The 19,533-nt window shown below is 51.8% G+C and overlaps 1 protein-coding gene across 2 annotated transcripts in view; it reads left to right on the plus strand.

Annotated features, from left to right (window-relative positions):
• The first annotated feature begins 721 nt into the window (after positions 1-721).
• Positions 722-19,533, plus strand: part of LOC101171478 (oxysterol-binding protein-related protein 5) — a 34,724-nt gene continuing 15,912 nt past the window's right edge. Inside the window, exons 1-9 of one of the 2 annotated variants that reach the window (XM_023956172.1) lie at positions 722-1,056; positions 10,421-10,558; positions 16,385-16,551; positions 16,669-16,742; positions 17,591-17,671; positions 17,847-17,948; positions 18,015-18,218; positions 18,652-18,736; positions 18,813-18,975. In XM_023956172.1, coding sequence (XP_023811940.1) covers positions 16,416-16,551; positions 16,669-16,742; positions 17,591-17,671; positions 17,847-17,948; positions 18,015-18,218; positions 18,652-18,736; positions 18,813-18,975 — 845 coding nt within the window. In that variant the 5' untranslated portion in view covers positions 722-1,056; positions 10,421-10,558; positions 16,385-16,415. Of the gene's footprint in view, positions 1,057-10,420; positions 10,559-16,384; positions 16,552-16,668; positions 16,743-17,590; positions 17,672-17,846; positions 17,949-18,014; positions 18,219-18,651; positions 18,737-18,812; positions 18,976-19,533 lie in introns of those variants that run through there. The other variant, XM_023956173.1, reaches the window with a different exon arrangement.

Genomic DNA, 19,533 nt, shown 5'->3' on the forward strand with positions numbered 1-19,533 from the left:
AGTGCAAGCAGCTTATAAAATAATCAATAAAAACAAAATAGATAAAATGACAGTAATAATAAGAATAATAACAGTAATTTAAACAGTGCAAAAGAGCAATGAGATGGTTAAAGTGGCAATTTAAAGTGACAACAGTGCTGAGAACAGTAAGATGGTGAGTCAGTGATGGCAGACTTTGGTGAAGATGTTCTGAACTGGTGTGAAAGTTTTCAATGTGAGTTTGTAGGACGGAGTGGAGGGGGCAGAGGGGGGAGGGCAGGGAGGGAGTTGAGTGTCCTTATTGCCTGATGGAGGAAACCGTTCTTGAGTCTGCTGGTTCTGGCCTGCAGACTTTCAGTCTCCTCCCTTATGACAGCAGGTTGAAGTGTGTCTGGGATGGGTGGGAGGGGTCTCCTGCAATCCTGATGGCTTTGGGAATGTAATTAAATAGAAGAGAATGTAATAGAATAGAATGTAATTAAATAGAAGAGAATGTAATAGAATAGAATGTAATTAAATAGAAGAGAATGTAATAGAAGAGAATGTAATTAAATATAATAAAATGTAATAGAATAGAATGTAATTAAATAGAAAAAAATGTAATGGAATAGAATGTAATGTAATAGAACAGAATACAATAGAATAGATTAGAGTGACTTTATCTCTATAATCACAAAGTGCTTTACAAAAAGACGGCATAACATCAAAATTAAATCCCCAAACTCAAAATAAAAGTAAAACAAAACAAAGAATAGAATCAACCTAAAGCTCTCCTGAACCCAAACGTCATGACGTGGGACTGAAACCGTTATCGTCCCGACGCTCGTAACGGCCTCTAAACTGAAACGCCTCCGTTACGAGCAGCAGCTGCAGTACCGCTCTGCGGCCGCAGGGGTCGCCAGAACCGCGCCGCCCGCAGCAAGAGGCTCCTGTCCCGCAGCGCTCTCCATGTTGAAACGGAGCAGCTCCTCTCTCCTCGGGCAGACTCCCGTCGTCGCTCTGCGCCAAACCGCCTCCGCCGGCGGCAGCCATGACCCTGGACTCTGACCGTGAATGAACGCCTCCCGGACCGCAGCCGTAAGTCTCCGTCCGCCGCCGCCTGAGCGGCGATGAGGCGAACTTGCTATTTTTAGTAACTTGTGTTTATTTACCGATTGACGTTTTAGGCGCTAACTGGCGCTAGCTCGCCGGGCTGTCACTGCTACTGGGGGGGGGGGGGGGGGGGGGGGGGCAGAGCTTCTTTCCTGGGGGTGGGGGTCGCCCCGTCCGCTGAGCGGCAGGACCGGATCGAGGCTAGCGCTCCGAGCTAAAGGAGACCCACACGGCCAGTCCGCGCGCTCCGTGCGGCTGTCACCCGGACCCCAACCCCCGCTACCGGGGGGGGGGGGGCGTAACGGTTTCGTGTTGTCGCGCCCCGCCGGAGCGATGTCGCAGTTTCACGATAACGGTAAAAGCAGACGCTCCGAGGACACACGGAACCGAGCAGGCCCGAACCGCCAGCTCAAGGACGCAGCTTCCGCGCGCGCCCCGGGACCAGCAGCACCGAGCCTGATGAGGAAACGTGGTCACGCGCCGATCTGAGTCTAGAACGTTCTGGTGAACACGCGGCTCCGCTCCTGTTAGGGAGGAGGTCTGCCCCCCAGCAGGAGGAGGTCTGCCCCCCCCGCAGGAGGAAGTCTGCCCCCCCAGCAGGAGGAAGTCTCCTCCCCCCCAGCAGGAGGAGGTCTGCCCCCCCCAGCAGGAGGAGGTCTCCTCCCCCCTCCCCAGCAGGAGGAGGTCTGCCCCCCCCAGCAGGAGGAGGTCTCCTCCCCCCTCCCCAGCAGGAGGAGGTCTGCCCCCCCCAGCAGGAGGAAGTCTGCCCCCCCAGCAGGAGGAGGTCTCCTCCCCCCTCCCCAGCAGGAGGAGGTCTGCCCCCCCAGCAGGAGGAGGTCTCCTCCCCCCTCCCCAGCAGGAGGAAGTCTGCCCCCCAGCAGGAGGAGGTCTGCCCCCCCCAGCAGGAGGAGGTCTCCTCCCCCCTCCCCAGCAGGAGGAAGTCTGCCCCCCCCAGCAGGAGGAGGTCTCCTCCCCCCTCCCCAGCAGGAGGAGGTCTGCCCCCCCAGCAGGAGGAGGTCTCCTCCCCCCTCCCCAGCAGGAGGAAGTCTGCCCCCCAGCAGGAGGAGGTCTGCCCCCCCCAGCAGGAAGAGGTCTCCTCCCCCCCCAGCAGGAGGAGGTCTGCCCCCCAAGAGGGAGGAGGTCTGCCCCCCCCAGCAGGAGGAGGTCTGCCCCCCCCAGCAGGAGGAGGTCTCCTCCCCCCTCCCCAGCAGGAGGAGGTCTGCCCCCCAAGAGGGAGGAGGTCTGCTCCTCTTTCTCCTCCATCAGAACCTCTGAAGAGTTCTTTCCCGTTTCTGGAATCTGCTTCTCAGAAACAGGAAGTGACGTCTGTGTGTGTGTGGGGGGGTGGGGGTGGGGGGGGGGTCCGTCTGGGTCCGTCTGCGGCGTGCTGAACCGCTCCTCTCTCCTGGACCACGGCCCAGCAGAGACGCTCCTGAGCGCGCTCAGACTGCAGAGATGATGGCTTGGAAAACACGCCCTGGTGGCGTTGGAGGCGGGTCATGGACCCAGACGCCGTTCCTCTTCAGAACCAGTCCTAACGCTACAGAACTGAACGTCTACAGGAGGTGACCCGTGGTGTCCTGATCCGTTTCCACCTGAAGTCTGGCGTGCCGTGTGACGGTCTGCGGCGCCCTAATCGGGCGGGGAGTATAATGGTCTTGGTTCCTAAGCCCATCAAGTAGAACCGGGGCTTTGCTCTCCAACGGGGAGGGGGAGCGCCACAGTGGGAGGAGCCATCTGCTGCTTTCATCACAGCTCCGATGGGCCTCAATCCAAGGTTCTGAAGAGGTTCTGTGATGGATCCGTCCGTCCTGCAGGTCCAAACGCTGTCCCTCGCCACGTGAACGCCGGCGTGGTCTGTGGCCCCTCCCGTCCCTGTGGAACAATCCGGTTCCTCTTTAGAGCCGGCGCCGTCTGGGTGGTCCACTGATTTCTAGACGGTTTCTCTTTATTTATTGGTGACTTGAACAGAGTTGTTGATGCTCCAAACGTATTATTGTTGTTTCACTGACAAACAAGTCTTCTTGAATCTAAATGTAGGTGTGTGTGTGTGTGTTGGAGTGTGTATATATAGGTGTGTGTGTATATATAGGTGTGTGTGTTGGAGTGTGTGTGTGTGTATATATAGGTGTGTGTGTATATATAGGTGTGTGTGTTGGAGTGTGTGTGTGTGTGTATATATAGGTGTGTGTGTTGGAGTGTGTGTGTGTGTGTATATATAGGTGTGTGTGTTGGAGTGTGTATATATAGGTGTGTGTGTTGCAGTGTGTATATATAGGTGTGTGTGTATATATAGGTGTGTGTGTTGGAGTGTGTGTGTGTGTGTATATATAGGTGTGTGTGTATATATAGGTGTGTGTGTTGGAGTGTGTGTGTGTGTGTATATATAGGTGTGTGTGTTGGAGTGTGTGTGTGTGTGTATATATAGGTGTGTGTGTTGGAGTGTGTATATATAGGTGTGTGTGTATATATAGGTGTGTGTGTTGGAGTGTGTGTGTGTGTATATATAGGTGTGTGTGTTGGAGTGTGTATATATAGGTGTGTGTGTATATATAGGTGTGTGTGTTGGAGTGTGTGTGTGTGTATATATAGGTGTGTGTGTTGGAGTGTGTGTGTGTGTATATATAGGTGTTTGTGTTGGAGTGTGTGTGTGTGTGTATATATAGGTGTGTGTGTTGGAGTGTGTGTGTGTGTATATATATAGGTGTGTGTGTTGGAGTGTGTGTGTGTGTGTATATATAGGTGTGTGTGTTGGAGTGTGTGTGTGTGTATATATAGGTGTGTGTGTTGGAGTGTGTGTGTGTGTATATATAGGTGTGTGTGTATATATAGGTGTGTGTGTTGGAGTGTGTGTGTGTGTATATATAGGTGTGTGTGTTGGAGTGTGTGTGTGTGTGTATATATAGGTGTGTGTGTTGGAGTGTGTATATATAGGTGTGTGTGTTGCAGTGTGTGTGTGTGTATATATAGGTGTGTGTGTTGGAGTGTGTATATATAGGTGTGTGTGTTGCAGTGTGTGTGTGTGTATATATAGGTGTGTGTGTTGGAGTGTGTATATATAGGTGTGTGTGTTGCAGTGTGTGTGTGTGTATATATAGGTGTGTGTGTTGGAGTGTGTATATATAGGTGTGTGTGTTGCAGTGTGTGTGTGTGTATATATAGGTGTGTGTGTTGGAGTGTGTATATATAGGTGTGTGTGTGTTGGAGTGTGTATACATAGGTGTGTGTGTGTTGGAGTGTGTATACATAGGTGTGTGTGTTGCAGTGTGTGTGTGTGTATATATAGGTGTGTGTGTTAGAGTGTGTATATATAGGTGTGTGTGTTGCAGTGTGTGTGTGTGTGTGTATATATAGGTGTGTGTGTTGGAGTGTGTATATATAGGTGTGTGTGTGTGTGTCCTTGGAGGGTTTTGACCCACACAAATGTGGCGTGTTCTGGACTTCACGCCATGTGTGATGTCACCGCCGTCACCTCTGACCCCTGCAGGTCACAGCAGGAAGTAACGTCTGTTACAAAGACCCCCACCTGCTCCACAAGTGAACCCCCCTGCTGTCTCTACAGGCTGAGGGATGGCGGCCCGCTGGCGCACAGCCGGCGGTGGTTTGATCCTCTTAGTGTCTGTTGGATTATGGAAAGTGAGCCGGTTTGCTGGGATGAATCTGCTGCATCTCGTTTGTGGATGTTCGGTGTCTATAGCTCATCGTGAAGCCGTGTCACACAGACGCTACGTACATTTTACACGTATGAAATGTCGGCCTATCGTAATTTACGCGTGATATACGTCATGGTATCGATTCATCGATGCGCACAGACGTCCGTCGAGGGTTTCGGCTGACGGGTCTTCACACGAGTTCTGTTTTTAGCTGTTCTAAATTTGTAGTCAGTTTAGAAGTATGTAGTTGATGCGTATTTTATGTAGTTTATACACAATTATTACATAAATCTTTTGTGTGTGATTTTTGTGAGATGCATACACAAATGTGTCTCTTTCCACGAGCGTTCCACGTTTGTCTGGCAGACTTTTCACGCATGAACCACCGATGGATACATTTTCTATCACGTATGCGGCGCTAATATCACATTCAAAGTACATAATTGACGCACAAATCACGAACGAACTGCAGACAAACAGCAACTCTAACGCGTTCATGTTCTACGTTGGTTTACATGTTCTTTGTGTGGTTTATTCACACTTCCTCCGTGGTTTGAATGGGTTCCTTCCTGTGAATTTGTCACATCTTTTCTCACTTTTTTCACACGTGTTCATGTGTGACGGTGTGTAAAATTCAATTCAATTTTATTTGTAGCCCACATTCACAACAACAGTCGTCTCAATGGGCTTTGTGACGGTAATTGAAAAATTAAAACATACAATCAAAAAGATCATAAATGCATAGAACTCAATAGGAAAATTATAAACTATACAGACTAAACTAACATCTCTGCCCTTAGAACCCCCCCCTTCTCTGTAAGGAGAAACTCCTAAAAAAACGGATTCCGGGGGAAACTGAGAAACCTCAGGGGTGTCCACATGAAGGAGGGATCCTCCCCCAGGACAGACAGGCGATTTACCAGAACTCTTAGAGAAGAATTAACTTATCTAAATCTACAACTACATATATAAAGTCCAGCAGACGAGCTTCATCCAGATGGAGTTGGGGGGACAGTCAAAGGCGCGAGTCGAGCCGGAGACAGGAACCACAGCCAGGTGTAGGAGCAGGAGCAGAGACGAGGTAGACGGTCAGGAACTGGAGCACGGATGAACCAACTGGAGTCTGGAAGCACTCCCACTCCCCAGGAGGGGAGAGGGAAGGAGGGACAATACATGAATCACTGCAGCAAACAGAGGCATGGAGAACTAAATGATGAATTATGATCAAGAATAGAGGAGAGGAAGGGTAGAAGTAGAAGAGAAAAGAGGACAGAACCCCAGAGCACCATAGTTACCCCAGCTTCAACTTCTAGCAGCCTTTTAAAAGAAATAGTTATTAAGTTTAATTTAAACAAATTAACATTAAGTTAAATAATCTCTGAATACTAACTAGTCTGACAATAATCCTGTCCAAAGAGGAATGTTTTCAGTCTAACTTTGAATGTAGAAACTGAGTCGGCCTCTCTTCCATGAGCTGGGAGTTTATTCCATAAGACAGGGGCTTGGTGGCTAAACGCTCTACCTCCAACCGTACTTTTACTAATTCTAGGAACCACAAGCAGTCCTGCATTTAGTGAGTGAAGTGTTCTGATTGGATGGTAAGGGACTATGAGGTCCTTAATATAGGACGGGGCCATTCCATGTAAGGCCTTATAGGTTAACAGGAGGATCTTGAACTGGATTCTAGAATCAACTGGGATCCAGTGAAGTGAAACCAACACAGGAGTGATGTGATCTCTTCTGCTAGTTCCTGCTAACAATCTAGCTGCTGCGTTCTGTCCGTAGAGGCTGTGGGACGCGGCCTTAACTCCACAGAAACACCTATTTGAAGGCTTTCTGCTCAAAGGTAGTGGAGAGGATGCCAGCCGATCCTCTGGAAGCGGGTCAGAACCGGGTCAGCTGTCTGCTGAGGAGCAGCTGTGCTTTAGTCTGGGTTCTTATTGGAAATATAGTTTTCATGATTATTATTACATATTTATGGCCTGCAGCAGTCACAGACTGCAAGGACCATATTGTAACTGCAACGAGGGTCAAACACTCAAAAAGGTTCAAAATGTCAAAAAAACACGTCGAAAGTCGCCCAAAGCACAAAACGACATATGCACACACACCCACAACATCACCGCAAAAATGCCAAAATTGTAATCCCAAAAATGACGACAAAAACACATAAAAGCCCTCAAAGGAAGGGTTTAAAGCCAAGAAGACTTCCCTGCCTATAGTGAAAGACAGGCCGCATTGAAATGCATGGGAAACCTCATTATTATTCCGCTTTCTATCTGCACCTTTGAGCTCAAATTTGACCCCCGCCACATACCCGAAAACTCACCAAAATTGGCACACAGCTGGGATAAATTGAAAATGAATTTTCGGCAAAAAGAACAAACCCCCCCCAAGTCGATGACATCACAGCGAGCGTTCCCGTAAATAAATGAATGGCCGAAAATCGCTCGTGGGGGCAAAGAAAATATTTTAAATTAGAGCTACGAAACCAAAACACGCATGTTGGAGATATCCCAAAGAAGATATGAAATCATTATGGGATGGCCACACGACCTACGGCGTGGCGGCCATTTTGTGGCGAACTCTGAGAAATGGCGATTTTCGTGTTTTTTGAAAATATGGGAAAACGACACTTTTGTGTAAGCGATTTTCACGAAATCGCACACACATGCCGCCAACTTCATTCTACAATAACCAAAGACGTTTCGTTGACATTTGACCTTGGGAAGAGGCGGCCATCTTGAATTTTCAAAGAAGAGCACCTTTAGTAACGGATGCAAACGAAAACTCGTCCTAGGGATTTTTATCGATCTTCTTGAAACTTCTCGGGCATCAATGGCAACCTAGTTATTTATGTTTCACCTTAGAGAGCAGAATAAAGACACCGAAGGTAACAATTCTTTGAATCAAGCGACTCTCGTTGATTTAGTTGGTTATTATTGGTGTTTGTCTCCCAATAATCATTGTTGCTATGGTTACGGTTTGATCAGCAGTGATGTTTGTTTTTCCGGGCTTGACCGCCTCACATGACGTCTGTGGGGGGTGGGGGAGCCTCATGAAAACACAAGGAGGTTCTCTCGGCTGTGGAGGACAGAGGACGCCGCCGTGGCGAGGAAATGTGGGGCAGCTCTAGTGCTGCTGGTTCTGTTCTGGCATGCCTCCATCCAAAGCCTGCTGCATTCTGGGTCACAGTGTCTTACCCTACTTCCAGTTTCTCTCCTCCGTCTTCTCCTCGCCGCTCTGCTTCTCCTGTGTTTACAGTAGGATAAGCTCCGCCCCCCTCTGCACCGTCAGCTTTGCTGTTCCTCTGCTTCTATGTAGGTCAGAGCCGCAGAGAATTGTTCTGCTGAAGGATGGAAGACGCAGGTTCTGCCCGACCCACTTTCCTGCAGATCAACATGAGCAGAAAGGGCCTGGAGGACGGCTAGTTCTTGATTGGCTGACTGACATTTTAGTTTCCGGAGGACTTCAGCAGAGTTTCAGCTTCTGAAATTCAAAGGGGGAGGGGCTCCTGGCTTCACCGGGGCCGTAGACGAAAACGAGTCACTTCTACATACATGTTAACAGAAACACGTGTGGACTTCCGTGTGAAAATGGAGCTGCAGACGGTCGGACAGTAGGACATGCCCCCCTCCCCCCGTAACCCTGCCAAGTCAGTTTCTGAAGCAGCGGTTTCAGGGACCAGAACCGTGTCGGTAGTGCCGGTTCAGCACCGGATCACACTGGGGGAATGTTTGGGGTTAACCAGGGCGGCTGATGGTTGACTTCTGTTCTGAAGAGATAATCCAACGTTTAGCTCAAACAGCAGAGGGAAGCGTTCAGAACTTTAAAAAACACTGTTTGTGAGGTTTGTTTTCTACGGATTCTGCTTTCATTACCAGTTTTCTAGTTTTCTTATTTTAATAAGTGATCCGGAACGCCGTCTCCGTGGTTAGGCTCTATTTGTTTGGCAGCCGACTGTGTTTGGGCTCAAAGCCACAGACAAATGCAACACTCCGGCTCCGTCCTGCTGGTTTCCTAGAACCTTTTTCCTTTTCTCCATGACATCATTTCCACCTTAAGGTCAGTTATATTCTGTTGAAACTTGCAGAAGTCAGAAATTTCCAGAAAAACGTCCCATCCGAGGAGGATTTGGGGAGATCCGTTCCTTCTAGCGCCTGTCGGAGCTGCGGCTTCATCCAGTTGTTTCTGGTTCTGGTTTCTCCAAACCGTCTCGCTCTGACGCCTTCTGCTCAGCCGGCGCCAAACATGAACCTGAAGTCCGTCTCACAGGGAACCGGGCTTTGGATCTTCTGCCATCAGAAGGTCGAACCTCCAACCCAATCGATGCAGCCGCTAAGAACGCTGCCATCTGGGAGGAAAAAGGAGAAACGTGAAAATCTCTGATCAAATATTCACACATGAACTTTTGTTTAGGCTCTAAAATACAGAAAGTGCAGCTCAGATTCAGCCTTCAGTGTCATCAGAAGTCCTAACAGTCTCCACATTTTCCTACAAAGAAATCCATCAAGTCGGCTGCAGTCAGGCTTTATAATCAGACGTATTGTTGCTCTTTTAAAGTCAGCATTAAAACCTTGAGTCCAGGTTTGTGTGCGTCTGCACACGTGCATCTTTCTGCGTGTGCGTCTGCTTGCATGTGGATCAGGAGCAGGAACCCTCCACGTTTGCTTTCATGCAGACTGTGATGGTCATCCTGGACTCTGACGCCCCTCTGGGGGGTAAATGTAGGTCACACAGGCTGCTGTTGTTGTGACGGGGAGCTAACGTTGTGTAGACGCTGGGGGGGCGTGGGCAAAAGATCTGTGGCGTCGTACCAGGAATATCCTGATGGTGGACGGCTTCACGTCTCAGCATGAGGCCGTTGTTTGTCTGCTTCTGTCGTGTGCGTGTCTGCGTGTGTGTGTGAGGATTGTGCAGCAGTGCGTCACACACACACTGACTACCAGCCTTTGTGTGTACTCTAGACATTTCTGCCTCCGTCTAGATGAAGAACGAGGAGGTAGAGTCGACCGGCCGGGCCTTTCACCAACACACACACAGGTTACAACATGCCCCACACACAAACCGAAACACACAAACACACACCCTCTCCAACAGTCTCTGTGCTGCTATGACGGCGAAAACAAACAAGAGCGTGTGACCGAGCAGGTTCCAGAACCTGCTGCTGAGGTTTTTCCCAGTCTTCACATTTCTCCTCCTCCTCCTCGTTCTCCTTGTCTGGAACTGGTTCTACACTCGGTTCATGGACACACCAGTTGGATCGCGGGCAGCGAAAACGGGTCAGAATCCGGCAGAATCGGGCCTTCATGGATGTTCTGTTGGTTGTAAATCATAGGGGCTGTCAGTTCTGTCGTTGTGGTTCTGGTTCTGACAGAGTTTCGTCTCTGCCAACGCCGGTTCTGGTTGTTCAGTTCCAGCTCTTCCAGTTTCTCCTCCCAGAGTTCAGAGCTTCCCGTGCACACGTGCACGGCGCCGTCACATGAGCTGTTGGGGGGGTGATGAGACGGCTTCTGGATTTTTCTTAGGTCTTTTTTCAGCACTGGGGGGTTTGTTCTGGTCACATGACTTCACAGAGGAAGCTCTCCTCGTTCATCACAGGTTCAGGTGGCCGTTCAAGCCCCGCCCCTCACCATAGAGACAAATGCATGTCTGTTTTTTTGCTCTTCCTGTCATTTGTCATTTGTATTTCCCAGAGACGAAGCGGCCCGTTGGACCTCATCTGCCGGACCCTCCGGATCACATGAACGGTGTTTCCAGCGACCTGCTCGGGATTTTACAGTGACAGCCTTCTGATGGACCAATCAGGAGGAGCTGGGAAAAAGAGGAACTGAGTGAGTCTGACCTCTGACCTCAGGGTCCCGCAGAACTCTGTGTGTTCTTCAGCATCATGACTGAGTATTTATTCACCAAACTCGAGAAGTTTACCAAATCATTTTTACCTTTGCTCATGGATTTACTGAAGGATAGTGACGACTGATGCTGATTTGTTTTTTAACATATCCGGTCAAATCATAGCCGTCAGGAAGTTTGACCTGTTCCCGGTGCACGTTGGCTGCCCTTTATCGCCGGTTCTGTACGGACAGGACTTCTTGGCACAGCCAGGGGCCAGGGGGATATGGTTTGGGGACCACAGAGGATGTTGCTCTGTTGGCTTCATCGAGCCAAAACCTCCAGCAGGCATTGGGGCGGTTTGTGAAGCGGCTGGGATTAGGGTCAGCACCACTAAGTCTGAGGCCTTGGTTCTCCACCAAGAAAGGAGTTTGTCATCTCTGGGTGGGTGGAGAGCTCCAGGAGGAGGAGTTTATGTTAGTGGGTCTTGGCCATGAGTGAGGGAAGATTGGACGTGACATTGACCAGCGGATCGGTTAGGACCTGGTCCCAAATGAGCAAAAGAAGATGGATGATGGATGGATGGATGGACGGACGGACGGACGGATGGATGGATGAGGGATGGATGGATGGATGGATGAGGGATGGATGAGGGATGGATGGATGATGGATGGATGATGGATGGATGGATGGATGGATGGATGGATGGATGGATGGATGGATGGACGGATGGATGAGGGATGGATGAGGGATGGATGATGGATGGATGGACGGACGGATGGATGATGGATGGATGGATGAGGGATGGATGGATGGATGGATGATGGATGGATGGATGGATGGACGGACGGATGGATGGATGGATGAGGGATGGATGGATGGACGGACGGACGGATGGATGATGGATGGATGGATGAGGGATGGATGGATAATGGATGGATGGATGGATGAGGGATGGATGGATGGATGGACGGACGGATGGATGAGGGATGGATGGATGGATGGATGGACGGACGGATGGATGGATGGATGAGGGATGGATGGATGATGGATGGATGGATGAGGGATGGATGGATGGATGGATGATGGATGGATGGATGAGGGATGGATGGATGGATGATGGATGGATGGATGAGGGATGGACGGACGGATGGATGGATGAGGGATGGATGGATGATGGATGGATGATGGATGGATGGATGGATGGACGGACGGACGGACGGATGGATGATGGATGGACGGACGGACGGATGGATGGATGGATGGATGGATGGATGGACGGATGGATGGATGGACGGACGGACGGACGGACGGATGGATGGATGGATGATGGATGGATGGACGGATGGATGGATGGATGGATGATGGACGGATGGACGGACGGACGGATGGATGGACGGACGGATGGATGGATGATGGATGGATGGATGGATGGATGATGGATGGACGGACGGATGGATGGATGATGGATGGACGGACGGATGGATGGATGATGGATGGACGGACGGATGGATGGACGGACGGATGGATGGACGGACGGATGGACGGACGGATGGATGGATGGATGATGGATGGATGGACGGACGGATGGATGGATGGAAGGATGGACGGACGGACGGATGGATGGACGGACGGATGGATGATGGATGGATGGATGAGGGATGGATGGATGGATGATGGATGGATGGATGGACGGACGGATGGATGGATGGATGGATGAGGGATGGATGGATGGACGGACGGACGGATGGATGATGGATGGATGGATGAGGGATAGATGGATGGATGAGGGATGGATGGATAATGGATGGATGGATGGATGGATGATGGATGGATGGATGAGGGATGGATGGATGGATGATGGATGGATGGATGAGGGATGGACGGACGGATGGATGGATGAGGGATGGATGGATGATGGATGGATGGATGGACGGACGGACGGATGGATGATGGATGGACGGACGGATGGACGGATGGATGGACGGATGGATGGATGGACGGACGGACGGATGGACGGATGGATGGATGATGGATGGATGGATGGATGGATGGATGATGGACGGATGGACGGACGGACGGATGGATGGACGGATGGATGGACGGACGGATGGATGGATGGATGGACGGATGGATGGATGATGGATGGACGGACGGATGGATGGACAGACGGATGGATGGATGATGGATGGATGGATGGACGGACGGATGGATGGATGGACGGATGGATGGATGGACGGACGGACGGATGGACGGACGGATGGATGGATGGATGATGGATGGATGGACGGACGGATGGATGGATGGATGGATGATGGACGGACGGACGGATGGATGGACGGACGGATGGATGGATGATGGATGGATGTATGGATGGATGGATGATGGACGTATGGATGGATGATGGACGGACGGATGGATGGGTGGATGGATGATGGATGGATGTATGGATGGATGGATGATGGACGGATGGATGGATGGACGGACGGACAGACGGATGGATGGATGGATGATGGACGGATGGATGGATGGATGGATGATGGACGGACGGATGGACGGATGGATGGATGGATGGATGATGGATGGATGGATGATGGACGGATGGACGGATGGATGATGGACGGACGGACGGACGGATGGATGGACGGACGGCAGACGGATGGATGATGGATGGATGGATGATGGACGGATGGATGGATGGATGGACGGACGGACGGACGGATGGATGGATGGACGGACGGACGGATGGATGATGGACGGATGGATGGACGGATGGACGGATGGATGATGGATGGATGATGGACGGATGGATGGACGGATGGATGGATGGATGATGGACGGATGGATGGACGGATGGATGGATGGATGGATGGATGGATGATGGACGGATGGACGGACGGACGGACGGATGGATGATGGATGGATGGATGATGGACGGATGGATGGATGGACGGACGGACGGACGGATGGATGATGGATGGATGGACGGACGGACGGATGGATGGATGGACGGGTGGATGGATGGATGATGGACGGATGGATGGATGATGGATGGACGGACGGATGGATGGATGGACGGATGGATGGATGATGGATGGACGGACAGATGGATGGACGGACGGATGGATGGATGAGGGATGGATGGATGATGGATGGATGGATGGACGGACGGATGGATGATGGATGGACGGACGGACGGATGGATGGATGGATGGACGGGTGGATGGATGGATGATGGACGGATGGATGGATGGATGGATGATGGATGGACGGACGGATGGATGGATGGATGGATGGATGGATGATGGATGGACGGACGGATGGATGGACGGACGGACGGATGGATGATGGATGGACGGACGGACGGATGGATGGATGGATGGACGGATGGATGGATGGACGGACGGACGGATGGATGGACGGGTGGATGGATGGATGGATGATGGATGGACGGACGGATGGATGGATGGATGATGGACGGATGGACGGACGGACGGACGGATGGATGATGGATGGATGTATGGATGGATGGATGATGGACGGATGGATGGATGATGGACGGACGGATGGATGGATGGATGGGTGGATGGATGATGGATGGATGTATGGATGGATGGATGATGGACGGATGGATGATGGATTGCCGGACGGACGGACGGATGGATGGATGGATGGATGATGGACGGATGGATGGACGGATGGATGGATGGATGATGGATGGATGATGGACGGATGGATGGATGGATGATGGATGGATGTATGGATGGATGGATGATGGACGGATGGATGGATGATGGACGGACGGATGGATGGATGGATGGGTGGATGGATGATGGATGGATGTATGGATGGATGGATGATGGACGGATGGATGATGGATTGACGGACGGACGGATGGATGGATGGATGATGGACGGATGGATGGACGGATGGATGGATGATGGATGGATGATGGACGGACGGATGGACGGATGGATGGATGGAGGATGGACGGACGGACGGACGGATGGATGGATGGATGGACGGACGGCAGACGGATGGATGATGGATGGATGATGGACGGATGGATGGATGGATGGACGGACGGACGGACGGATGGACGGATGGATGGATGATGGACGGATGGATGGACGGACGGACGGACGGATGGATGGACGGACGGACGGATGGATGGTGGACGGACGGATGGATGGATGGACGGACGGACGGATGGATGGATGATGGACGGATGGATGGACGGACGGACGGACGGATGGATGGATGATGGACGGATGGATGGACGGACGGACAGACGGATGGATGGATGATGGACGGATGGATGGACGGACGGACGGATGGATGATGGACGGACGGATGGACGGATGGACGGATGGATGGATGATGGACGGATGGATGGACGGATGGATGGATGATGGATGGATGGATGATGGACGGATGGATGGATGATGGACGGATGGATGGATGGATGGATGGACGGACGGACAGACGGATGGATGATGGATGGACGGACGGATGGATGGACGGACGGACGGATGGATGATGGATGGATGGATGGAATTTCTGGTCAAAACAACATTTTTGGTTTAAAAAAACATTTCACATAATTTGTGATAAAAGCAACAGAAAAATGATTTTTTTTTTAGTAAAAATATGAATTTTTAAATTAAAATACAGTTGGTGTTTTCTTCCCAAACAATAAAATTTGTAATAATGCTCAGATTGAAATTCTGTTAAAAAGAAGACTTTTAAAGACCCGCCCACAGTTACGTAGAAAATAAATCAATACATCCCTTTAGAAACCTGCCTCTAGTGGTCATTTCAGGAACTGCAAAATATTGGTATTTCCTGGTTGGCTTCATTACTCTGTTACTTTGCAGAGATGAGCCCTGACACCTGATGAGCCCTGACACCACGGTGTCATCTGCAAACCTCAGGATGTCTGGAAGTAGAGTCATGGCATCTGGACCTTAAAGATTTAAAGTCCAGATGCCATGACTCAACTTCAAGATGTCTCCTGGATAAGTGAGAACCTTTAGCGACAAACAAGGTGTTTCTTGGTGGGTGGAGGTGCAGTCTTAGGACCGTGCTGATGAGAGACCCAACTCTGACCGCTGGGTTTAGGTCTAAGGTCCAGAGGAAGGTGGACTTGGAGGACTTCCAGCTTCTGTGAGGAGCTGAGAAGGAGGCTGCTGGTGATGGTGTTCTCTGCAGTGAAGATGTGAAACAGGAAATGATGCGACTGCGTCTTCCTGAGCGCTTTGTGGTGATGCAGCTGGTCTGGGGGGAGTCCTGGACTGATCAGCTGTTCTGAACTTTAGCAGGTCGTCCTCGGGTTCACGGCCTCACCTCCTCCACAGTGAGGGCGGGGCTGCTTTTTCCCTCAGTGCTTGAGCAGGTGGGGGCTCGGTCAAGTTACTGCTGTGCCTAAACCCACCCAGGTGTGATCAGGCTCTTCTAGAGACTGGAACCAGCAAGCCTCCAGCCTTCAGAGCAGCTGTGCTTCGGTGGGTTCCTGAACATGACGCATCAGTTTTTGAGTGAGCCGTCGTGACCAGAGTGGTCGATGAAACCAGAAGGAGCTTTTGTTGCTTTCAGAGGAACAGAGGAACTCTGTGGAGCAGCATCACTGCTGGTTCTCCATCCCTCGCTGCCTTGCACTGTGACGTGGTGGGGACAGGCGCACAGAGAGGCTTTGTTGGCGTGGAGCTGGACGGGGTTGGGGCACGGTGGGGGGAGGTTAGATGGAGGTTAGACAGAGAAACACTGACGTGAAGTTTGAACATCCAGAGAAAGGACGGAGCGTCTGACCTCCACGTCTCCATCGTCAGGTCTTCTCCATGCAGAGGACAGGCCATCAGGATGAAGGAGGAGAACTTGTTCCATCGGAGGCTTTCTTTGTGCCCCAGTGCCACCTCACCGCCCAGACTTGACCCCCGGACCCTCACCCGAAACCTGTCTTATGGCGGAGACAACGACCTGTCCAGCATCAGCCCAGGTAGGGATGCTGTGGGGCCGTTAGGCTGTTCCTGCTGCTTCAGCTGCTTGGACTGTTTGTCAGCAGAAGTTCACGCCGTGCACGTTTCTGTGTGATGTGTGTCCATGGTTCCACCAGGCAGCGAGACAGACACGAACGGCCTCCCCATGCTGACTAATGAACTTAGTCCTGCCCAATCACCTGGCAGCAAGGTAAGATCACAGCTCCTGATTGGGCAGCTCCTCCCAAACTCCTGTGTTTTTACAAACCACTGATGATAACTGTGTTTAGGTGATTTTTTTTGTAGCGTTTTCTTATGATGGAGGACATTTATAAAGGAAATGAAGATGAACATTTCCGAGTATTTCTTCATTCCAAATGCTGTTTGAAAAAGCTTCTAGCGCTGACGTAAGCGTCACAGTTGGCGGGCCACATTCTCCAAGCTCCGCCCCTTTCTGATCGTCCTCCTGCAGACCAACAGATCCATGAACCTCTTTGTTTTCCTGGTCTGAGCTGGAATCTGGATCAGAACTGTTCCCGCTTCCCCGCAGGTCCATCAGCGCACAGCGTGTGTCCAGACTGTTGAAGGAAAGGACTCGCTGCCGCAGGAGCGTCTTGTCTTGTCACTGCATGTCGCTTCGCCGCGCTCAGGCTGACCATATCTACGTTACTGCAGGGTGTTGTAGATGTTCCTCTGCCGCTTCCAGCCAATAAATCCTTTGCTACATCAGATCAGCTCAGTGTCGTTACATACATGCGATACCTGCTGCTGTGGCTCCAAGTCTTTAAATAAACAGTAACGTCAGACTCTGAGACTCAGACCCGTACAGGTATCTGTACGCAGCGTTTCGTTCTTCTGTGGAAGGTGGTCGGTTTGTGGTCACAAACCGCCAGCAGCTCGCTCCATCAGCTCAGAAATGCTCATCTGCTTCTCCAGACCAAACCACGACTCCGTTTCAGGCTGACAGAGTCACAAACGTTCTCTAGGGGCGTCACGGAGAAACTTGGAGGACTGAAGCTCCTTGTGGTCTCTGACTGTCTTTTTTCTCACAATTACCAGTCTGAGTCGAGGATGTTTAATGGCGTTGAGAAGGAGTGCCCCTCCCCCACAGAGAAACTGGCCCGAAAGGAGTCCTTGAAGGTACGAGTCTGTCTGCTTCAGGGACCGGTGTGATGTTTGACATCCTCAGCCTTTAGACTTTCATTCACGATTCAACAGGAAGGAGACATTTCCCTTCTTGTTGCTCTGCTGCCACCTAGTGGTTGCTCTTGGAAAGTCACTGCTGATGACTCATGTCTGACGGTTTTTTCACCAGGTCCAAAAGCAGAATTACAGGCAGGAGAAGAAACGGGCGGCTAAAGAGCTTTCCATCGCTCTGAAGGACCCCAGTGTCGTCATCATGTCCAACTGGCTGAAGGTGGGAGGAACCAGCATGATGATGTCATCATTTAGGTCAGACGTTCACCATCCCGCCCTCCTCCAGATCCGAGGGTCTTTGAAGAGCTGGACCAGGCTGTGGTGTGCCCTGAAGCCGGGAGTACTTTTGATCTACAAGACCCCCAAAGCAGACCACTGGGTGGGCACCATCCTCCTCAGCGCCTGTAAGCTGATCGAGAGACCCTCCAAGAAGGACGGGTTCTGCTTCAAGCTCTATCACCCTCTGGAAAAGTCCATCTGGGCTGTGAAGGTACCCAACCTGCTGAGACCACGCCAGAGGCAGGGCCTGCTCCATTCCTCAGTAAGAGGGGTGTGAAGTCAGAGCCTCCTGGGGGTGCAGTACGTCTGTAAGGACACAAAGTTGGAGATCTTTTGGTTTCCCTGCAGGTCTGAACTCCGGATACTTTCTCCAGAAACCTTTTCTGACAGGAACGTTTAGGGCGGGAGTGTCAGAATCCAACCACCCCATCTTTAGGGTGGAGTCATGTGACCTGAATGTGTTCCTGACTGAACCTTCATCTCACTTTAAGTGGACTTGTTTCAGGCAGATGTAATGATGCTCTCTAGGTGGCGCTCTAACCTTCCTGTTCTCCTTCAGTGGAACGTTGTGTTTCTGGGCATCAGTGGGGGTCACAGGTCAACCGCCGGACAGGAAGTGTCATTAACGGCTGTTTGCTGTCCAGGGTCCCAAAGGAGAGAACGTGGGCTCCATTACGCAGCCTCTGCCAAGTAACTACCTGATCTTCAGAGCTGCATCCGAGTCTGACGGTGAGGCCGCCCGCCCTTCGCCGCAGCACTGGGGTAAAGCCTTCCTCTGACCCCCGTGGGTTCTGTGTCTCCTCAGGCCGGTGCTGGATGGACGCTCTGGAGCTGGCTCTGAACTGCTCCAGCCTCTACAAGCTGACGGCCAAGGCGGCCCGAGAGGGAGACGTCAGCCTGACCCCCGAGTCCTCGCATTTCCTGCACCTGCTGCAGGCGTCGCCGCTCTCAGAGACGGAGCTGCTGCAGTAAGATCCCAGCAGATGTTTGTTCCTCCGCCTCACGCTCCCTCCGCCTCACGCCTTCTCCGCCTCACGCTTCCTCCGCCTTGCGCTGCCTCCGCCTCACGGTTCCTCCGCCCCACTCTCTCTCCGCCTCACGCTGCCTCCGCCTCACGCTCCCTCCGCCTCACGCTGCCTCCGCCTCACGCTCCCTCCGCCTCAAGCTCCCTCCGCCTCACGCTCCCTCCGCTTCACGCTCCCTCCGCCTCACGCTCCCTCCGCCTCACGCTCCCTCCGCCTCACGCCTTCTCCGCCTCACGCCTTCTCAGCCTCACGCCTTCTCCGCCTCACGCTCCCTCCGCCTCACGCTCCCTCCGCCTCACGCCTTCTCCGCCTCACGCCTTCTCAGCCTCACGCCTTCTCCGCCTCACGCCTTCTCAGCCTCACGCCTTCTCCGCCTCACGCTCCCTCCGCCTCACGCTCCCTCCGCCTCACGCCTTCTCCGCCTCACGCCTTCTCAGCCTCACGCCTTCTCCGCCTCACGCCTTCTCAGCCTCACGCCTTCTCCGCCTCACGCTCCCTCCG

Source organism: Oryzias latipes, chromosome 6 (genome assembly GCF_002234675.1).
Source record: "Oryzias latipes chromosome 6, ASM223467v1".
Taxonomy (NCBI): Eukaryota; Metazoa; Chordata; class Actinopteri; order Beloniformes; family Adrianichthyidae; genus Oryzias; species Oryzias latipes.